Source organism: Sciurus vulgaris (assembly GCF_902686455.1).
Source record: "Sciurus vulgaris genome assembly, chromosome: 18".
In the NCBI taxonomy this organism is placed as follows: domain Eukaryota; kingdom Metazoa; phylum Chordata; class Mammalia; order Rodentia; family Sciuridae; genus Sciurus; species Sciurus vulgaris.
In genome coordinates, this window is record NC_136479.1 from 32,801,102 (window position 1) to 32,819,461 (window position 18,360).

The window sequence follows — 18,360 nt, forward strand, 5'->3', positions numbered from 1 at the left end:
TAGTTTATTAATAAATGGTGGGTGATTGTGCTGTGGCTCTAAGTTTTGAGGTACTGTAGACCCCTCATAGGCTCAGGGTAGCAAAGCTGTCGGGGAGGGGTCCTCCTGACTCCAGAAGCACTGCTCAGAGGCCAAACTCTCCCAGAACTGGAGAGGTTTGTGGGGGCTGGGGGCGCTGACATTTCTAGTCAATTCAGTGTGGCCAGCAAACTGTCCTGTGCTCCTCTCTGCCCACTTGCTGGGCTCAGCCCAGTGCCTGCAACTCACAAGTAACAACCTTATCACCCAGTGCAGCTGTCGGCACCTCCTGCCCTGCCCTGCCCTTCCTTGGCCTCCCCTTCCCTGGGAATCTGCTGCCCCCTAGCCTCAGGCATCGCCACCTTCCCTAAGCCCTGTGAACTCTCTAGCCTGAATTTTGCTGTCTGGTAAATATCCCTGCTTTTCCTTGCGGACCCACCTCTGTACCTTCCCATGGGGGGACTAGAGGGCAGGCTAAGCCCACGAGGGAACTTGTGGTTTCAGGGTCTCCCCTCTGCCCATTTATTTTTTATTTGTTTTTGGTACTGGGAATTTAACCCAGGGATACTTTAGCACTGGCTTTTATTTTATATTTTATTTATCTTATTTTATCTTACTTTATCTTTGAGACAAGGTTTCATTAAGTTGCTTAGGGCCTTGCCAGGTTGCTAAGGCTAACCTTGAATTTGCAGTCCTCCTGTCTCAGCCTCCCGAGTTGCTCTGGGATTACAGGTGTGTGCCACCATGCCTGGGGGTTTTCTTCTTTTTGTGTCTACTTCCTGACCCCCGACACAGAACCTCCCTCCAAATCTCCAGAACCTCTCTCAGGGCTGTCAGTCCTGCATTGCTAGGCTGGACACACCCTCCCCCTGGTCAGTCACAGCCCCCAGCTGGTCTCCCCAGGAAAGACACCTCATATGGGTGGGGTCCCTACCCAGAGTCTGTGTGGCCTCCAGGCACCCTGGAGAGGTAGCCCTTGGCTCTCACCTCTCCACAGAGCACAGGAAGCAGGACCAAAGTTTCTTTCCAGCAGTTGAATCTCCCACAGCCCCATGGTGCATCACAACCCTCCAAGTTCAAGTCCACGGACCCCAAAGACCTTGTGGGGTTGCTTACAGGTCTGTCATGAATGGCCATCACTGGTATTCAGGGTGACCAGGTAGGGTCACCAAGGGTAATTCAGCCCTTAGAAGGACGTGGGGGTCCAGAGCTGGGACCTGTTGATCCCTACTCTCTGCAAACAGATGCAGGGTTCCCAGTGCAGGCCATGGGGCACAATATGTAGAGTACCTGCCTCTCATGCTGGAGGCCCAGGTTCAAATCCCCAGCACTCTGGGATGGTGGAAATAACAAACAGATCCAGGGTCCCCTCCCACTCACAGCTGGGCTCCTAGCCCACCAGAGCCCCCCTTATGACTCTTCCATTCACAAGCACACTCTACACATACTCAGAAATATTCGATATTTATTTCTCAATATTTTGATAATTTTTTTTTTTTTTTTACAAATTTAATAAACACAATAAAGGGGAATGTGTGGGGCCCCAGGCCTGGCCTTGGGTTCCCGTTGAGATGAGAGGTGACAGTATGGAAAACGTCTCCTCATCCATAACTTCTGGCCTGCTGCCCTGACCCCTCCTATCAACCTTGCCTAAGAGACAGGCGGGGGCTTTCTGAGGTTCTGAGGTTTCCCCCTAGAGGGGACTTCGGGCATCCTGCTTGAGGCCCTGCACTGGGTCAAGCTGGGAGGAACAGTGGGTCCTGATGTGGTGGCGCCTGCGCCTCTCCTGCCTGCGGGCCAGCTGCCGAAGTTGTTTCCGAATGGCCCAGAGCACGAGGTACACTTCCCGCAGCATCTCAGCCTCCGGGGTCTCCAGGGGGGACTGTCTCCTTAGCTGGGAGGTCACTGAGGTTGAACTCACAGATGACTGTAAAAGAAAGAAGATGCACAGATGTCCAGGGAGAAAACGAGGGTGGAAGAACCCGCAGACCACAGCGCAGGGCTGAGCTAATCCCGCCTCTTCCATGGGGCTGGCTGCTCAGATGGCGCCCCCTCCAGGAAGCCTTCTCAGCCGGCCTTAGGTTTGCCTTCCCTCTAGCCTTGAGTTTGCCCAACGTACAGGGTTCATGCACTTGTTCTGTTTTCTGCATAGAACGCAACTCCCAGAAAAACAGCTACCGGTCCAGACCTACCTGTGAGTCCCTGTTCAGGGTTTCACGGAGAGGGCGTTAAAATGAAGGGCAGAATGCATGACGCCTTGACTGTCTCCATCCCGGCGCTCTCTACCCCGCCCGTGTGTCCCACTGCCTCCAGACACCTCCTTGAAGGTGTCCCACCAACACCTTCAGCTCCTCTTGTCCCAATACCCTGGCTTATCACCTCCCCCAAGTCTGCTCTTCCTCCATTCTCCATCCCAATGACCTTCTCCAGTCTTTCCTGGCCTCTGTCTCCCTCTCCCTGTGACCTCCACCCAACCACCCTGGACTAACAACCCTACATATTGCTCAGATTCATTAACCTGTTGACCTGATGCCCCTCCCCAAGTCCAGAACATCCTTTTCTCTTGCCTGGATTGTACCAGCCTTCAGGGGATCTGCCTGGTCCTCTGCTGACCACCATCCCTCACCTTTGGCCAGGTGAACTTTTAAAATGATTATTAATGCAGTCATACTTTACTCAAGGCCAAAATTAGTTGATTTGGTAGTAACCTTGACATTTTCTCTTTTTTAAAATTAAACTTTTTAGTTGGGTGCATTGGCAATGCCCGTAATCCCCATGACTCCGGCAGCTGAAGCAGAAGGACTGCAAGTTCAAAGACAGCCTCAGCAACCTAGTGAGGCCCTAACCGACTTAGTGGGAACCTGACTCAAAGTAAAACATTAAAAAAAAAAAAAAAGGCTGGGGATGTGACTCAGTGGTTAAGCATCCCTGGGTTCAATCCCTGGTACTACAAACAAAGACAAATTAAAAATTAACTTAAACTTTTTACATAGATACAATTATACATTGATGCGAATTTTAGAAATAAGTCTAATCCTGCATATCCTTTACCCAGTTTCCCTCAGTAGGAAAATCTTGCAATATCAAAGTCAGTATATTGACATTGATACAAGCCACTAATTTATTTAGTTTTATTTGTATTCGTGTGTGTGTATATGTATATTTAATGCTACAAAATTTTGTCACGGGCGTAGGTGCATATATCCAACAACCACAATCAAGATCCTTAACAGCCATCATCACAAAGATTCCTTGTGTTGCCCTTTTATAAACACCCACAATAACCCCTAACAATCATTAAACCACTATATGTTTTTCATTTCTACAATTTTGTTACTCCAAAAATGGTATTATCCAGGCATGGTGGCACACACCTGTAATCCCAGCGACTTGGGAGGCTAAGTCAGGAGGATCGCAAGTTGGAGGCCAGCCTCTGCCACTTAGTAAAACCCTCAGCAACTTAGCGAGACCCTGTCTCAAAATAAAAAATAAATGGAAAAAAAAAAAAACTGTGGATGTAATTCAGTGGTAAAGTGCCCCTGGGCTCAAATCCCTAGTACCAAAATATTAATAATAAAAAATTTTAAATAATGGCATATAATATAATGGAATCTTACAGTAAAGAACCTTTGGGGATTGACTGTTCTCATTCAGAGCATTTCCTTTGAGACTCATCCAAGTTGTCCCATACTTCAACCGTTTGTCCTTTGTATGGCTGAGTAGTATTTCAGGGTGCTACAGTTTGGATATGGATTGAGCATGCCCCCCCAAGAGTTCATATGCTGGAAGCTTGAATCCCAGTTATAGTGATACTGGGAGCTGGAGGGATCTTTATGAGGTAGGATCTAATGGAAGATAGTTCAGGCATTGGGAGTATGCCTCCAGAAGGGATCAATGCAGTTCTTAAGGAAACCTTATTCGTTCCCACAAGAATGGGTTGTTATAAAAAGAGCAAGCCTGATCCATGAGTCCTGTGGCTTCCTATCTTGGCATGTGTTCTCTTCCACACACATTTCTGCCATTGTGATGCCAATTGCCTTGAAACCCTCACCAGAAGCTGAACACACGGTACCATCCGATCTGGACTTTTAGCCTCAAAAACTGTAGCTAAACAAAAGTCTTTTCTTTATAAAACACCCCGCCTCAGGTATTTCATTATAGCAACAGAAAATGGAGTAATACACAGGTACATACGTATATATCACAGTTTAACCATTCATCCATTGAAGGACATTTGGGTTGATTTTGGCTATTACAGATAAAGCCGTGAACAGTCACATATGGACTTTTATGTGAACATAAAATCGCATGTATCTGGGATAAATGCCCAGGAGTTCAATTGCTGGGTGGGTCACATGATAATTGTGTATTTAGGTGAAACTGCCATGTTCTTTTCTAGATTGGCTATACCATTTTCCAGTCCCAGCAGCCATGTGTGAGTGCAGAGGAGCTTTTTCCATCAAAACCTGATCATGTCACTCCCCTTTTCCAATGTCTTAAGGGCTCCCATTGCTCTTATGGTTAAGTGCAAGTTCCACAACTTGCCCAACCTCCGCCTTGTACAAACTAGTCTGTGAGCCCAGATGGCTCCACTCACCTCAATCTACCATGGCGCACACCCGCTATCCCCTCGTCATAGAACACCCCTCCCTTTCCTTCCACCTTGTCCTAACATCACGCCCCAAGTCGAGTGAACTCTTTCAGGACTCAGCTCCACCCTCTCCTCTGCAGGAAGGCCTTCCTCAGTTCCCTGGGTCCGGATGGGATGAGCCTCCTGGGCACCCACAGCTCCCTCCACTTCCCATGTCATAAAACTAAGGATACAGAACCAACAATGCTTGTGATCTTGTCTGTGGTCCCACCCCAGGTCTTGTCCACCTTGTCCACCCTTGTATCCTCAGTGACCGGCAACAGAGGCGGCACGGGAAATGTCAAACAAGCACGAGGAGGGAGGAGTAAGTCCTTGGGGTTGGGGATGGTGGAGAAATGCTAACCTTCCACCTGCACATCTGCCAGCCACTCTGCAGGGCAGAGAACATGAGCGTGGAGACCGACTGGACAGCTGTCTGGGGCAGTCGCAGCAGGGAGCGAGGCTCATGGCCCAGCTCCATCTCGGTCTCATCCATGGTATTTGCCAACACATAGGTCTCGGCCACCTCAGAGGGCTCCTCCAGAGTGGGGACCTTAGCCTCTTTGGGGAGTTCGATCAACTTGACAGTCTCAATCTCCTTGGGAGGCTTCTCCATCACCTTCAGTGCCTGTTTCTTGGAGCCAGTGGGTTCCAAGATGGTTGGCTTAGCTCTGTGTCTCCACTGGAGAACCTGAGAAACAACACACAGAGAGAGGCTGCAGACGGGCCGCGGGAGGTGCAGTCCAGAAGACGAACAGGAAGGGAGGGGCGTAACCTCCCAGCCCTGCTTCTTTCCCTCCAGCCCCTCCCTGGCTCTCTGACCCCTGGCCTCCTCCCATCCTACTTAGTTGGGCCACAAAAGTGGGGGCCACGTGGCAGGGGCACTAGCACCTAGAGGTCATTGACCAGGACTCTCAGCCCAGCACCAGGAGGACCAGGCAGTGTGTGAAACTCACCCAACAGGTCACTTTCTGCCAAACCCGTCTGATCCACACGAAGAACCTCATGATTACAGCCATCTCTCCTGAACCGGAAGTAGGGACAGAGCCAGCATTTGGGGCTGCAGGTCACTGGCTGCCACCATAGGGGTCTTGTAAGAGCTGAAGAGTCTCCAGCTCAGCAGGGAAGGAAGGAATAGGAAATCTAGGGGCAAAGCTCCCTTCAGCAACTCATCCCAGGTCCTTCCTCCCCTCCCTGGGACAGGGAGAGGAGTCAAAGTGCACGAGAACCTAGGGTGACAGAGAGTTCTAGTCCATTGTGAGAGCCATCTGGCCCTGGTCCCAACCCCCGAGGCCCTTCCAGGACCCACGGAGCCCCTTGCTTCTGGCCTGGACCCTTCTTGTTCCAGATCCAGGGAAAGGAAAGTGACATTGATTGAGTGCCTGCTATGTGCTAGGCATTTTCCATGCACTGTGCCATGTGATCCTCACGCCGGCCCTTCAAGATTGATGTGACTGTCAGCGCCACTTGGTACCCAGGAGAAATCCGAGATTCAGAAAATCTGGAGAATTTGTCTGAGATTGTAAATCTCAGGAGGTAGATGACAAGGGGCCCAACCCAGGTGGGAGCTGGAGTGCCGGCTTCCCCACACAGATCCCCTCTGGTCGGGGTCTCCTGCCGCTCCTCCCAGGGTCCCCCCAAGCTGTGGCTGCTGCTTCTCCACTTCCCCACTAGATGGGGTCTTTCTCCCTGGCTGCTGATTTCTGCCTGGGACCCAAGCCCAGGCTGCCAGGGAGGGGCCTGCTCACCCACAGGGCCTGTCCTCAGCCAGCTGGGGGTGGAAGCCGCGGCGGCCAGCCAGGCCTGGTGAGGGCACTGTGTGCCCGGGGAGCCTGGCCCACACCCAGCCTTGAGACAAGGGGCCCATTCAGGGCCCCCCGCTCCGCCCCCAAGCAGCCACCCGGATCCAGCCCACAGAGGGGACACGCTGGGAAGCTGGGGGTGGATCCTGCACAAACACCAAAGGCCTCATTGTTTCTCTCCCCCCACAGCACGTGGGCAGACACCGCCCCCCACCCCACTCCTCTGCCTGGCCTGTCTGCCCCTTCCCAGGACCCGAACCACTGGCTCCTGGTTCCCGAACCTCTGTCTACCACTCTGCCTCGGCCACGTGAAACCTCCCCAGTCTGGACAGGATCTCCAGGGGAGCTCAGGCTGCGGAGCAGGGCTCCACACAGGTCTGGACACAAGCAATGCCATGCCAACCTCCACATTCAAGTTTCTTCAGATTTTTTAATTATAATTATTATTTTAATAACAACCTGAAACCCAGAACTTCCAGACACTGTCCATATGCCCTCCCCTGGGCAGTGGAGAGGGAGCACTTTGAGGGGAACGAGGTGGGGGGAGGGTTGTTGCCAGGGAGCCTTGGACTCCCCCAAGCCATCTACTGCTGGGGAACCCAGAACAGACGCCCAGAGAGGGAGGGGGCTGGGATCTCTCACGGAGGTGGCTCCATCTAGCACCCCATCCCGAGCCCTCCCTCCTCCATCAAGGCCTGGGGACCTGGGGATTGGGGGAGGGTGGGGAAAGAGGCCAACACTGAGCCTTGAACTCCCATCCCTGGGGGTCAGGGGACATTAAAGCTGCATAGGAAGAGGGGCAGGCAGCAGGCGCAAGGCCTGGCGACCGTGGCAGCCCCCAAAGGCACATTGTGAGGGAAGGGAGGCTCAGACGGAGGGCCCGTTGGGCGCAGGGGGCCCAAGCCGCGGGAGCCCGGAGGAGGGCAGCTGGGCCAGCTGCTCTGGGCTGGCCAGGGCACGCAGCAGTCCATTCTCCTGCTCCAGCGCGGCGTTCCGCTCTGCCAGGTCTCGGATCTGTTCCTTCAGCACCTCCACCTCCTCCCGGACCGCAAACATGAGGTGGGACTTTACCAAGTCCTGGGGGTCCAGGGACAGGGAAAGCGTCAGGGCCGCCAGACCACCCCATCGGACTCCCCTGCCCAGTGCCTTGAGGGTGTGCAGCTGAGAAACATTCCCCTGTGCCAAGGAGGAGGGGCCGCGGGAAGGGTGTGCAGCAGAGAGGGCAGGGGGTAAGGACCTGGGCCGGGGTAGGGGCAGGGCTCACAGACAAGGATGGGGTGGGGGGCTGGCGTTGGTAACGTGGAGAACAGGGGTGGGAGAAGGGCCTGGAAAGGGAGCCGGGGCCTCCTGGCACCAAGATGTCTTCTTCTTCTCTTACCATGGCTTGTTCGATCTTGTTGTCAATGCCAACCAGGCTTCCGGAGCCGCTGGAGAGACATGGGGAGGTGAGAGGTGAGGAGGGGGGCCACCGCCTCGGGAGCCGCTTCCTCCCGGCAGGCTCTGCCTCCTCCCAAGCCCCCTGGCAACAGCATCAGCCCATTCCCCTCTACCTGTGACAGTAGAGAATCAGGGGGAGCAGGGTTTTGTCCATTCCCCGGCGGAGTGAGGGCCGTTGCCCAGGGCCTCCCAGGCCTCGGTGGGGTGGGGGTCCGGGTGCCCCTCGGATGGGGGATGCTCCCCGTGGGGAACTCGGGGAGGAGACACAGCCCCTTTTTCGGGGTGGCCCCGGAGCCATCCCCACTACTCGGGTCTCAAAAGACGACACCAGCGACTTGACAGAAACCCCTGGCTGGGCCATCCCTGAGGGGCAAGGATTCTTAGGGCCCCCCAAAGGGAGAAGATTATATCAAAGGAGTGCCTGGGGGGCTCAGAGCCCCCCGGGCAGAGCGGGGTCTGGCTAGTGCCAGGCAGGCAGAGAGGAGACGGGGCCTAGGGGGTGCTGTCCTGAAAGATATACTACACCACCCCCGAGGGCAAGGACTGGCTGCTATTGGCTCCTCAGGGACACGGGGACCCCCCCTCCCGCAGCACGGCGGTGGGCGGGAATTCCCAGACACGATCAGTGCCAGTGTCCCCTTCTCACCCTGGCGCCAATCCCGGAGTGGAGGGGAGGGGGCGGTGGAGGAAAGTCAGCTGGTGGCCTGGGTCGGGGGAGGGGCGGTGGGGCAAGATGCCTGGGTTGAGGAGGGGTGGGAAGGTGAGGAAGAGACTGGCCCTGGGGGTCCTCTCCCCATCTGACACCCTCCTGCCCACTCTGGGCTAAGACTGGCCTCTCTTAAGACTTTGGGAAAGAGAGCAGAAGGGTTGGGGGAGACTCTGACATACTCATGTGCACCCCCACAAACACACAGCCCGCATCGCAGGTGACCCTGAGAACCTGGGCCAGAGGGCCTCCGGTATCCACAATGAAGAGAAGGAATGGGAATGGTTACCATGGCAACGGAAACCTAGACCTGACTCCTGTAAATCAAATACAGCCTATGGCTCTGGACCTGGGTCTGGGGTCTTGGAAGGAGGCAGGGCTTGAGGAGAGGTAGGAAGGTGAGGTAGGAGGTGGGACTTTGGACAGAGCCTTTGAAGAGAGCTGGGAGGGACAGGACAAGGAGTCAGGAGAGGCCTGGCTGCAGTTTGTTAAGGGGCCACCAGAGGGAGACTCAAGCCCAGCTCAAAGGTCCCTAGGGACCAGCTTCTGCCTGGCCAGGGGACAGTGGATCTCCATCCCAGAATCTAGATTTCCCTCAAGCCCTCTGGTGTCTTGAGCCCCACCCCATCCTCCAGGGCTCCCTCTTCCACCACCCAGGGCCCAGGCCCCTGTCTCACCCTGTTCACAGCCCATGCTGGCCAGCTTCCCCCTTGGCCCCTGAGCTGGCTCTTTACCTCTGTCCCATTTGGAGGCTCACCAGTCCTGTCCCCCCAGCGCCCCACTGAGCCTCAGAATCAGGGCCCCAGTGCACTGCAACCCCCTGTGCTGCTGCTCCCTGTAGGCCCTCCCTCAAGGCTGCCAGCTCCAACTTGCTTCCCTGTGGGGGGATCAGCACTCCATCCAAGGTGACCCTTACATGAGAACCTGCTGCCAGGAAGGCAGCTTGAGAGAGCTGGGAATTTTCCATTTCCTTTCCAAGCCCTGGGTGCAGAAGGCGCTGACAGGTAGAGCAACCAAGGGGTGACCAGGCCCAGGAAAGCAGGACAAGTAGTGAGCAAGGACACCTGGGCCTCCGGGGAACAGTAGGGAGTGGACACTTAAAAGAGGAGGGTGGGCCAGCCTGTATCAAAGCAGTGTTCCAGCTATTTCAATCTGCCACACCTGGGTGGGGCCTGGGCCACCACAAAAACCCAACACCCTCCCCTCCCCGGCACACACAGAGGGACAGATGTTCAGAAATAGGAGCACCGGCCCCGCCTGGCAGACACTCAGGCAAAGATGCCAAGGAAGTCATTCATTCTCGCCAGAAATCAAGGAATAATACAACAATAAACATTTGTTGGCTGATAGATGACTATCTCCTGTTTGTCTAGCGCTTTGAGTTTTTGACAGCACTTCCCCTGTGACATTCTAACACTAGCACTTCAAGGGACCAGAGCCCTGACAACCCAAGCCTGCCCTTTGAGAACCCCTTTGAGTGAGGGGACCCTATGCTAGTATTTCCTAGGCCAGGTCAGGAGCAGGAAGTTGGGGTTGGCCAAATAGGATTGGCCCTCCCCACAGGCCCCAAAGCAACTTCGTGTGAATTAGAACAAAACACCCTCTTCCTCAAGACACTTATCGCCATCTTCCAGAAAACTCTCATGACTCCAAATGTGGACTATGACTTCTCAATGTGAGGCACCCCCTGGAGTTGTGCAGTACATGACATGCATGACTGGGGACTCCAGCCCCATGGGACTCTTGGGTCCTGAGGTAAGGACAGTCCCAGAAGCTGGTCTTCCCCTCCAAAGGTCAAATAAAATTTTTGACATGAGAATCAGATGAAGATATAGGGCATCGGGAGAGGTGGGGTGGTTCAGATCCCAGGAACAGGGGCCAGCCCTGCTCCCTGATGTCTTCTAGGAGCCCCCAGGGTCTGGGCCTATGGCCAAGAAAGTGGCATCCGGCTGCCCTGTCTACACTCCCTCCCGGATCTGTGGTGTCTTTGGGGGTGGAGCCAGGCCAGGGAGGGGGAGGGGGCTGGCTTCTTGACCCACTTGGGTGAACTGTCCCTGCCTCTGTTCCTAGAGACCATTGCCACCTCCTGTAGGAGAGAGAAGAGAGTGTGGCTCAGGTGTCAGATCCCCACTGCAGTCCAGCCATACACTGGAGAGGTGACCTTGGGCAAGCGTCTAAAACTCTCCTGAGTCTCAGGGTCCATCTGCGAGCTGGGGGGTGGGGACTGTGGGCCTGCTTAGAATTACAAGAGATAAGAGACAGTACCAGACCCAAAGGACATCACTAGGTAAAGAAATGTACTTTTTGTCCCCAAGTCCCTGGGATGCAATCCCTAAATGCCTGGATCCCCAGGCTGGCCATCTATCTACGCACCCACCCATCCATCCACTTATTCACAAATTAACCAAGTATCTCCCACCAGCCAGGCCCTGTTGGGGACACAGAGGATCTTGCAACCCAGGAGCATGTAGACAGTCTGACTCCACCAAGCACCCTCTGTTCTCCCATCCCCAGATTTGAGGACTGGAAAGGCATCCCAGCTCACTGTCCCGGATCCAGACACTTAACACCCATCCCACTTCCCTTCTCAAAAGGGAGGTCCCATGCCACTTGGACCCTGGTTTCCTGCCAGATCCAAGCACACCAGACAAGTGACATGGGGTCTCCACACCCCATTCCTAGGGGGTAGGGGGGAGCCCAACCCAAACCCGCTGGTCCAGCAGGGTGGGGCCCAAGGGGCTGGGCTGGGCCAGAGCCCCAGAGCCTTGGAGCGGGGTAGGGTAGAGTGGAGGCTGGGAGCTGGACCGGTCAGACTAGGGTGTGCAGAAGGGGTGGGACAGAGGGAGAGAGGGAGGGGACAATTCAAAAGAATAGAGCTGAGAACGCCTCTGAAGGCAGAACCCTCTAAGGCAGAGAAAGCCAGGGGCTGGGCTTCGAAATCAACAGGGGTGGAGGAGGGACAGGGAGCCCTTTTGCCAGGGAACCTCCCAAATGGGAGAGGGAGAGGGTGGGAAGCGCTGAGAATAGCAGCAGTGGGGGCAGGTGACTCTCTTGGCCCTGGCCGACCTCACACCTCACACATTCCTGAGAGCCAGCTGGGAGTGAGTACAGAAGCCACTCTGCCCTGTCCTGTCCTGCCTGGAACCAGCCCCTCACCCTCCATTCCAGAGGCTCCTGGCTGCCCCCAGCCTCCTCTTTGGGCCCCCACTCTCTCCAGTGCCCCTGGCCCCTTTCTTTTGTGGGTCTCAGTCTCTGATTCCAGGGGGTGGCGCCACCAAAGGGAAAACAGGAGGGCGCAACTCCATCTGGAATGGGTCCCTCCAGCACCCACTCACCCACTGGTGAAGTCCCACCCCTCATTTCCTTCCAAACAGGAAGTCCCTCCCCTCAGGGCCTCCAACAGGAAGTCCCACTCCTCCCTCCAATAAAAGTGGCAGCTCCGTAGCCCTTCTCCTGGGCTCCTATCAGTCCACAGCCAGAAACCAGTAGCCTAGCTATCTAACTCGCAATTTTGTTCCTCCCTTTTCAGCTGGCCGACATTCCCACGAGTGTTGAAACCTGGCCCTCGAAACAGGAAGTCCTGCCCACCCTGCCACTGAGCAGGGCAGGCGATCCTAAAGGGCAAAGCCAGAAAGCCCTGCCCCATCCTTGCTGTCAGACAGCTCTACCATGGAAGGGCTCAGCCTCCATGGTGTTCCTAGCTTTTGTCTTCTGGCCACATCCCTCCAGGGAACAGAATTTTAGAGCAATGCTTTCCAGGTACTCAAAGTCCAAGGACCCTAAAGGAGTCTGGGTGGACTATAATGAAGTCACAAGATAATCCATGAGGATCCGAAGGTATACCCCTGCCCTTGCTGGTAGGGGCAGAGAGAGGGGAGCTGGGAGGAGACCAATTCCCTATTCTCATCTCTAGTACACTTGCCAGCGGGTTCTGAGGGTTGACCAGATGTTCTATAAATCTGCAAGAGCTCTGGAATTTGACAACAATGACTCCCTTCAAACTCGAAAGAAGTCCCTGATGTGACAGTCTTAAGTCAGCCAGTCCCACCCAGCTCTCTCCACAGGGAGGGAGTGGGTCCCCGATCGAGTTTGCCCAGCAGTTATGTCCTGGGCCAGCTCTCTCTGTTCTCCAAATTCACCTCCGGAACGACAACTGCCAACCATGTCACACAGCTATCCAAGGTGCCTAAACCTCATGTCCCACCACACGGAGCCCACCTACCTATCGTCATCGCTGTCCAAGTGACCACTGATGGCCAACATGGAGCGGGCCAGGCTGAGGCTCTGGGCTGCTGCTGCTCCAAAGGGATCTGGAGACTTGTGAACCAGACTGGCATCAAAGTAGAGGGCCGGGGAGCTGGGGCGGGAGTCAAGTGGGGGCACCTAGAAGCAGAGGGGTGGGAACCATCACACTGAGAGAGAAAAGAACCAGCAGGCTTCCAATTGGCCTAGTGGTCTTTCCTCCCCACCTCCTCCACTCTCTTCAGAGGACCCAAGAGTCCTGTCCCCCAGCAGCCCTTCCCTCCTCCAGCTCTGATTGAAGGTCTTGGGGTTACAGAAGCAAGGAAAACAGCATCAACTCCAGAACTGGAGGGCATGGTTTCTGAGGGCATCGGAGAGGGCCTCTGGTTTGCATTTGGGCACTTCTCGCTCTCAGCTGGGACCTCTAATGAGAAGCTACTCAGAATAGCTGCAATATATCATCGACCTTCTTAAAGTCACTCAAATGTCACTTTCTTGGAGGGATTACCCCTCCGTTCACAAGTCCAGTAAACTGTGTCACTTTTTTATAGCGTCTAATATTAACTGAAATTAAAGTATTTATTGTGTCTCTCCTACTAGAAGGTAAGTTTGTTCTGTAACTATTTGCAGAATGAATAAATCCTCAGAAACTGGTCCTCCACACCTCCACCCCCCTCGCCCATTCTAGCCTCTCTTCGCAAACTTCTCAGGCTTCAGGTGAAGTTCAACAACTGCTCTCTGCCCTGCTTTTTGGTTGGGGGGCGTTGTGGAGACAGGGGGAGGCGGAGCCTGGGCGGGGACCACGCAGCCCAACAGGCTGCGAGAGGGCGGGGGCGACAGGAACAAGACAAGACGCCTCTGTGAGGCCCCGGGAGGCCCCAGCTTCTCGGAAAAGCCAAGAACAGAGAGTCCAGGGTGGTTAGAAAGACAGAGCAGAGGAAGGGGGCCCAGGTGGTGCCCCTGGCCCTCCTTCACCCTCCCCCAGCCTCTGCTGGAGGCGTGGAAGGGGAAGAGACTAGGAAAACTAGGGAGCCAGGCTTTCGGGCAGGGAAATAGCGACACAGTTGCATGCACACAGGAAGCGATCAGGACATGGCAGGCGGAAGGAAAGGGGTCGCTGGCACTGAGGGGAGAGGGGCAAGGTCTGCAGAACCCAGGGAGACTCAAGCAGGACTTAAGGTTGGTGAGCAGGGAAGCTGGAGGCAAAAGAGGGCTTGTTCTGGAAGAATCTGGGGTTGAGGACCAGGAAACTACAACTTCTCTCCTGGGGTAGGAACTGAATGGAAGAGCTCCAGAAAAGTGGGGGGTGGGGGGTGGAGGTCATGGAAGGGAGTTGGAGGCCAGGAGGGGTGGGGGGGAGCCGGTCCTGACTGGTCCTGACAGGGCCCAGACATCCAGGCTGGGGATATTTTTACACTGTGGTTTGTGCCCAAGGCCAGGAAGGGGAAAGAGCCCTCATCCTCGCACTCCCTGCCCTTCCTCCAGCAGTCCAAGGTGTTATTTTTTCCTCCAGGACAGAAGCATCCGACCCTCACATCCCTGGCTGCCCACCCCGCACCCCAGGGACTCAGGCATCCTGCCCCCAGCCCAGACTTGTTCCTCTTTTGGAGACAGGAAGAGGAAAAAGTAGAGGATTTAACTCCTTCCCTCCTGCTTCCCAACATTCTCCCCCTCCACTGTGGTGAAGTCACCCCCAGCCATCAATCCTGGAGAGGCCCAAGTGCAGGGGACTAAGAAAGATGACCGAAGGCAAAAAGGACAACCAATCAGCACCCCACTCCCATCCCTATAATGTGTGCCCCCAACCAATTCCTTGGTTTCTCAGAAAAATTTGGCTTGTTGCAAAGTAGAGATTGGGCTGGGATGTGTGGCTGGTGGGAAGAATGAAGATCCCCCCCACGTCCAACGCCGAGCTGTGATGGAAAGACTTCCAACGGAATGCCTACCTTTTATGGCCACCCCAAACCCTGGCAGCTCCTCCCTCAGAGGCCCAGCCAAGCACCCAGGTGGGGCCTCCACCCTCATCACCTGGAGCCAGAGGAGTTGAGACCAAAGCAAAAGGTGAAGGCTGAAGTGAGCATGGGCAACAGGCTTTTTGGAAATAGTCAAGAGTCAAGGCCATAATTTAAAAGACCAAAGAGAAAGAAAGAAGGTATAGAAGGCAGAAAAGAAGGAAATAAAATAAAGGAGGGACAGTCTTCGAAGTGTCATGGCAGGGAGAAAAAAGAGGCGCTCTGACCTGCCTGAGAGACGTGACAGTGGAGCTGGGGAGGGCAGGATGGAGGTAGAGGCAAGGAGACCCAGGATGGGGGTGAGGTCTACTAGGCCGAAAGGACTGAGCACAGCCCCTCAGGTGTTTCCCTCAACTTGGAATATGGCTCTTACCTGCCCTGTCTCCTCTGGAGGAACCAACTCCATCCTCAGTCGATGGGCTCCATCTCTCCTCCGGGACAGTGGAGGGGTCCCAGCTGCAGACCCCCCAGCCTCCACCTCCACCCTCAGGGAGGGCAGGGGTGTAGCAGCCAGGGATGTGCCCGTGCTATCCCTGGTTCCAGGCTCTGGGGGGCGCTGCTGGGGTGGGGAGGCCGAGAGGAGGGGTGTCTCCGCCTTGGCCTTGCCAGGAACCGCCAGCTGGCCCAGTCCCCCAGTGAAGGAGCGGGCCTGAGGTCCAGGGGAGGTGGGGGGTGGGCGGAGCCAGGAGGTGGGGCCCTGAGACAGGCCTGACTGTGGCATGGGGGCACCCAGGCCCAAGCTGGCCAGCTCCAACCTGGAATCCAAAGATCTGCCCCCAGTGCCCCCCGACGCCCCTCGAATTCCCTCCAAGAGGCGGCTGAAGCTCGGGGGTTCCAGGTCTCTCTCGTAAACATCCACACACGTCCAACGACCTCGGCGATAAGGCTCTCCCAGGCCATGGGGCAGCTTCACCACCCGGAAACGGGAGGCAGGGGCCCCGGGTGGTGGGGAGCCGTTCCGGGGGGTGCTCCTGCCCCCTGGATCAGGGTTGGGCTCCCCGTTGGGAAGGCGTGGTGGGGGCCCGGCGGGGGCCGTCGGGGCAGGGGGATCTGAAGCCCCTGGGCTCCCTGGGCCCTCGTAGTCCGTGGTGACGCTGGTGATTTGGAAACTACTCTTCTTCTTGCCCCCACTCATGGTCCCTGGGGCTCAGAACGGGTAGGGGTGGGGGAGGGGCTGGGATCCTAGAAGGGGTTCAAGCACCCCTGGAACAGGGGGGCCACATGGCGGGGGCATCGGGGCCCCTGGGGACGTCTGGGTCCGACATGGCAAAAGGGCCTTGAAGGAAATGGGGGTGTCTGGTTGGGGACGGGAGAACAGGGGAGGGGAGGTGGCGGGAGGGGGGGGCAGGGGCAGGTTTTTCCTGCTGCTGTCGCTGCCGAACTCCAGAGCTGAGTTTGCAAACTGGAAAAAGAGAGAGAGTGTGTGTCAGAGAGAGAAAGAGAGAGAGAGAAGAGAAAGCAGTGGGCAGGCCACCTCCGGGGCTTCCTCTCTGGGGAGCAGAATGGGGGAGGAAGGGGAAACCACCAGAGACCCAGAGACAAAGAGACAGGCAGAGATGACAGACACCAGAATAGAGGGGACAGGACCGAGAGGGCATGCAGAGCAGGAAGAGGAAGATGAGACCCAAAGTTGAGCATTTCTTGCCAGGGATTCAAATTCACCAGACTGAATTGTCCGGAGAGCACGGGACTCGAGGACCTGGGTGAACCGGGTTGAAGCGACTCCTCGCCTGGCCCGGCCACCTGGAGACTTCTTCTGGGCCTCCAGGCCCCCCACCTCGGCTCCCACAACCCTGGGACAGGCCCTGCCCGCCACCCCCAGCGCCCCGCCCAGCCCCAAGACTTACCTCTCGGGTCTCAGTCACCGAGCTGAGCCGGGGGTCTCAGCAACTAAGATGTCGGGCTGTCCTTCTGGGGCCGTCTGTCCCTGGTCAATGCAGGGCACGCAGGCAGCGATCAGGGGCTGCCCAGCGTTTTTCGGGGGCCGCACCTCACCCTGTGAGGCATCTCCGTGGAAAGTTTGCTGTCCAGAAAAGAAGGAACCCGCGCCTCCTCGGAGGAGTCCAGGCGCGGCCTCTGCAGCCCTACGGGTCTCCCGACGGCTGTGGGAGGGGGCGGCTCTGCCCCCAGCTGCTCCAGGTGGCAGCTGGCCTCCGCGGTCCCGAGCGAGTGGGTCTCCCAAGGCTCTTCCCGCGTGGCCCCGCTGGATCTGTCTCTCGGTTCCTCAGCTCCGCTCGGTCTCTGTCTCTCTGTCTTTCTCTTTCTGGGCTGTTGACAACCCCCACACCAGGAAGTCCTGCCTCCTCGGGCCTGCTCACTGCTCCTCTCCTCCTCCTCCTCCTTCCCCTCTTCCTCCCCTTCCTCCTCCCTCCTCCCTCCTGGGGCTCCCCGCCAGCTGGCCCGGAGCCAGGCCTGCCACAGCCGCCGCTATTGCAGTTGCTGCTGCTGCTGCTGCTGCTGCGCTGCTGGGGCCCCAAACAGGCTGCCTTAACCCCACACCTGCTGGGCCCAGCCGGGCTCTTTCTCCGAGGGAAGGGCTGTAGAGGGCGGAGAAAAGGGGGAGGAGTCTGCGGGGAGGCAGGGGATTCCCTTACTTGTAGGCACTGGCTGCCATTGGCGGGCAGACAGGCTGAAGAAGAGTTGAAAGGAACATGCTGGGCACGTCCTGAGTGCCCGGTTGCCCGTAAGTGCCTAGTAAACCTTATGGTGCGGCTGTGGCTATCACCGCCATAGCGTCTTTGGTCTTCATGGTAACTACAAGAGGCAAGTTCGATCACTCCCTCCCCTTACCTTCAATAAAGTAGATGATTATGAACATTTTCAAACCTGTCTAAAGAATATAATGAACTCCCATGTACCCATTATATGCTTCTCAATAATGATCAACTCATAGCCAATCTAGTTTCATCCCTACCCTCAATATCTTTTCCTGGACTTTGCAGGAGTATTTGAAATCCAATGTCAGATATGGCTTTATTCCCTTTCTTAGATGTGGAATTTGAGATCCAGGAAGTCCAAAACAGCCGTCAGTGGTAGAGTAAGGACGTTCTACACACTCCATGTGTCCTGTCCAGGCCTCATATACAGACACTAACAAAGACCTTGGAAGCAGGTACCCACCTGCACTTGTCTCCAACTCCTAGACACACAGTATCCACATGGCCAACTGCAGAGGTCCACCTGAGGACCAACCCCAGCTGACCCACAAGCATGGACCCTCCCCACCTCTGACCTTGCTACCTCTCCCTCTCATCCCTTGCTCACTAAGAAAGGGAAGCCATGCACACTCAGAAAGGGTCTACTCAGAGCAGAACGAACCCAAACTCCAACTGCCATTTTCTCTCTTTTGGCTTCTCTAACCAACATTCTGAGGGGGATTCTTTTAGCCAAAGTAGTATCTAGAGGCTGCATCTGCTTTCAATCCCAGGTTCAGAAGGAGATGAACAGATTCTAATTAATTTTGGTCAAATGGAAGTTTCTGTTCTTGAGTATATTGAAAACTCCTCATAATAT

At 55.7% G+C, this 18,360-nt stretch overlaps 2 protein-coding genes across 3 annotated transcripts; both read right to left on the reverse strand.

Annotated features, from left to right (window-relative positions):
• Nucleotides 1-1,472: 1,472 nt before the first annotated feature.
• SPACDR (sperm acrosome developmental regulator) lies at nucleotides 1,473-6,716 on the reverse strand. Of its 2 annotated transcripts, XM_079121010.1 has the most exons (4): nucleotides 5,605-6,716; nucleotides 5,013-5,339; nucleotides 3,393-3,489; nucleotides 1,733-1,945 (listed from the first exon to the last, which is right to left on the reverse strand). In XM_079121010.1, exons 1-4 carry the CDS (start codon nucleotides 5,665-5,667, stop codon nucleotides 1,875-1,877), a joined length of 558 nt encoding a protein of 185 aa, XP_078977136.1. In that variant the 5' UTR covers nucleotides 5,668-6,716; the 3' UTR covers nucleotides 1,733-1,874. The 2 variants fall into 2 exon arrangements, with proteins under 2 accessions (XP_078977135.1, XP_078977136.1); XM_079121009.1 differs by lacking the exon at nucleotides 3,393-3,489 and having other exon boundaries at nucleotides 1,473-1,945.
• A 144-nt stretch (nucleotides 6,717-6,860) lies between these two features.
• LOC306649755 (TSC22 domain family protein 4) lies at nucleotides 6,861-17,196 on the reverse strand. Its single transcript, XM_079121008.1, has 5 exons — nucleotides 16,695-17,196; nucleotides 15,221-16,249; nucleotides 12,816-12,976; nucleotides 7,829-7,877; nucleotides 6,861-7,527 (listed from the first exon to the last, which is right to left on the reverse strand). Exons 2-5 carry the CDS (start codon nucleotides 15,980-15,982, stop codon nucleotides 7,318-7,320), a joined length of 1,182 nt encoding a protein of 393 aa, XP_078977134.1. The 5' UTR covers nucleotides 15,983-16,249; nucleotides 16,695-17,196; the 3' UTR covers nucleotides 6,861-7,317.
• Between the last annotated feature and the right edge of the window lie 1,164 nt (nucleotides 17,197-18,360).

Excerpts from the sequence above, each read along its gene's own strand:
- SPACDR (XM_079121009.1), bottom strand. The coding sequence starts at position 5,667 with ATGGCTGTAATCATGAGGTTCTTCGTGTGGATCAGACGGGTTTGGCAG. Across the intron at positions 5,340-5,604 it reads GGCAGAAAGTGACCTGTTGG|GTTCTCCAGTGGAGACACAG; the intron begins GTGAGTTTCACA and ends GTTGTTTCTCAG. Across the intron at positions 1,946-5,012 it reads GGCAGATGTGCAGGTGGAAG|TCATCTGTGAGTTCAACCTC; the intron begins GTTAGCATTTCT and ends TTTCTTTTACAG.
- LOC306649755 (XM_079121008.1), bottom strand. The coding sequence starts at position 15,982 with ATGAGTGGGGGCAAGAAGAAGAGTAGTTTCCAAATCACCAGCGTCACC. Across the intron at positions 12,977-15,220 it reads CTCCAGAGGAGACAGGGCAG|GTGCCCCCACTTGACTCCCG; the intron begins GTAAGAGCCATA and ends CTCTGCTTCTAG. Across the intron at positions 7,878-12,815 it reads TTGGACAGCGATGACGATAG|CGGCTCCGGAAGCCTGGTTG; the intron begins GTAGGTGGGCTC and ends ATGTCTCTCCAG.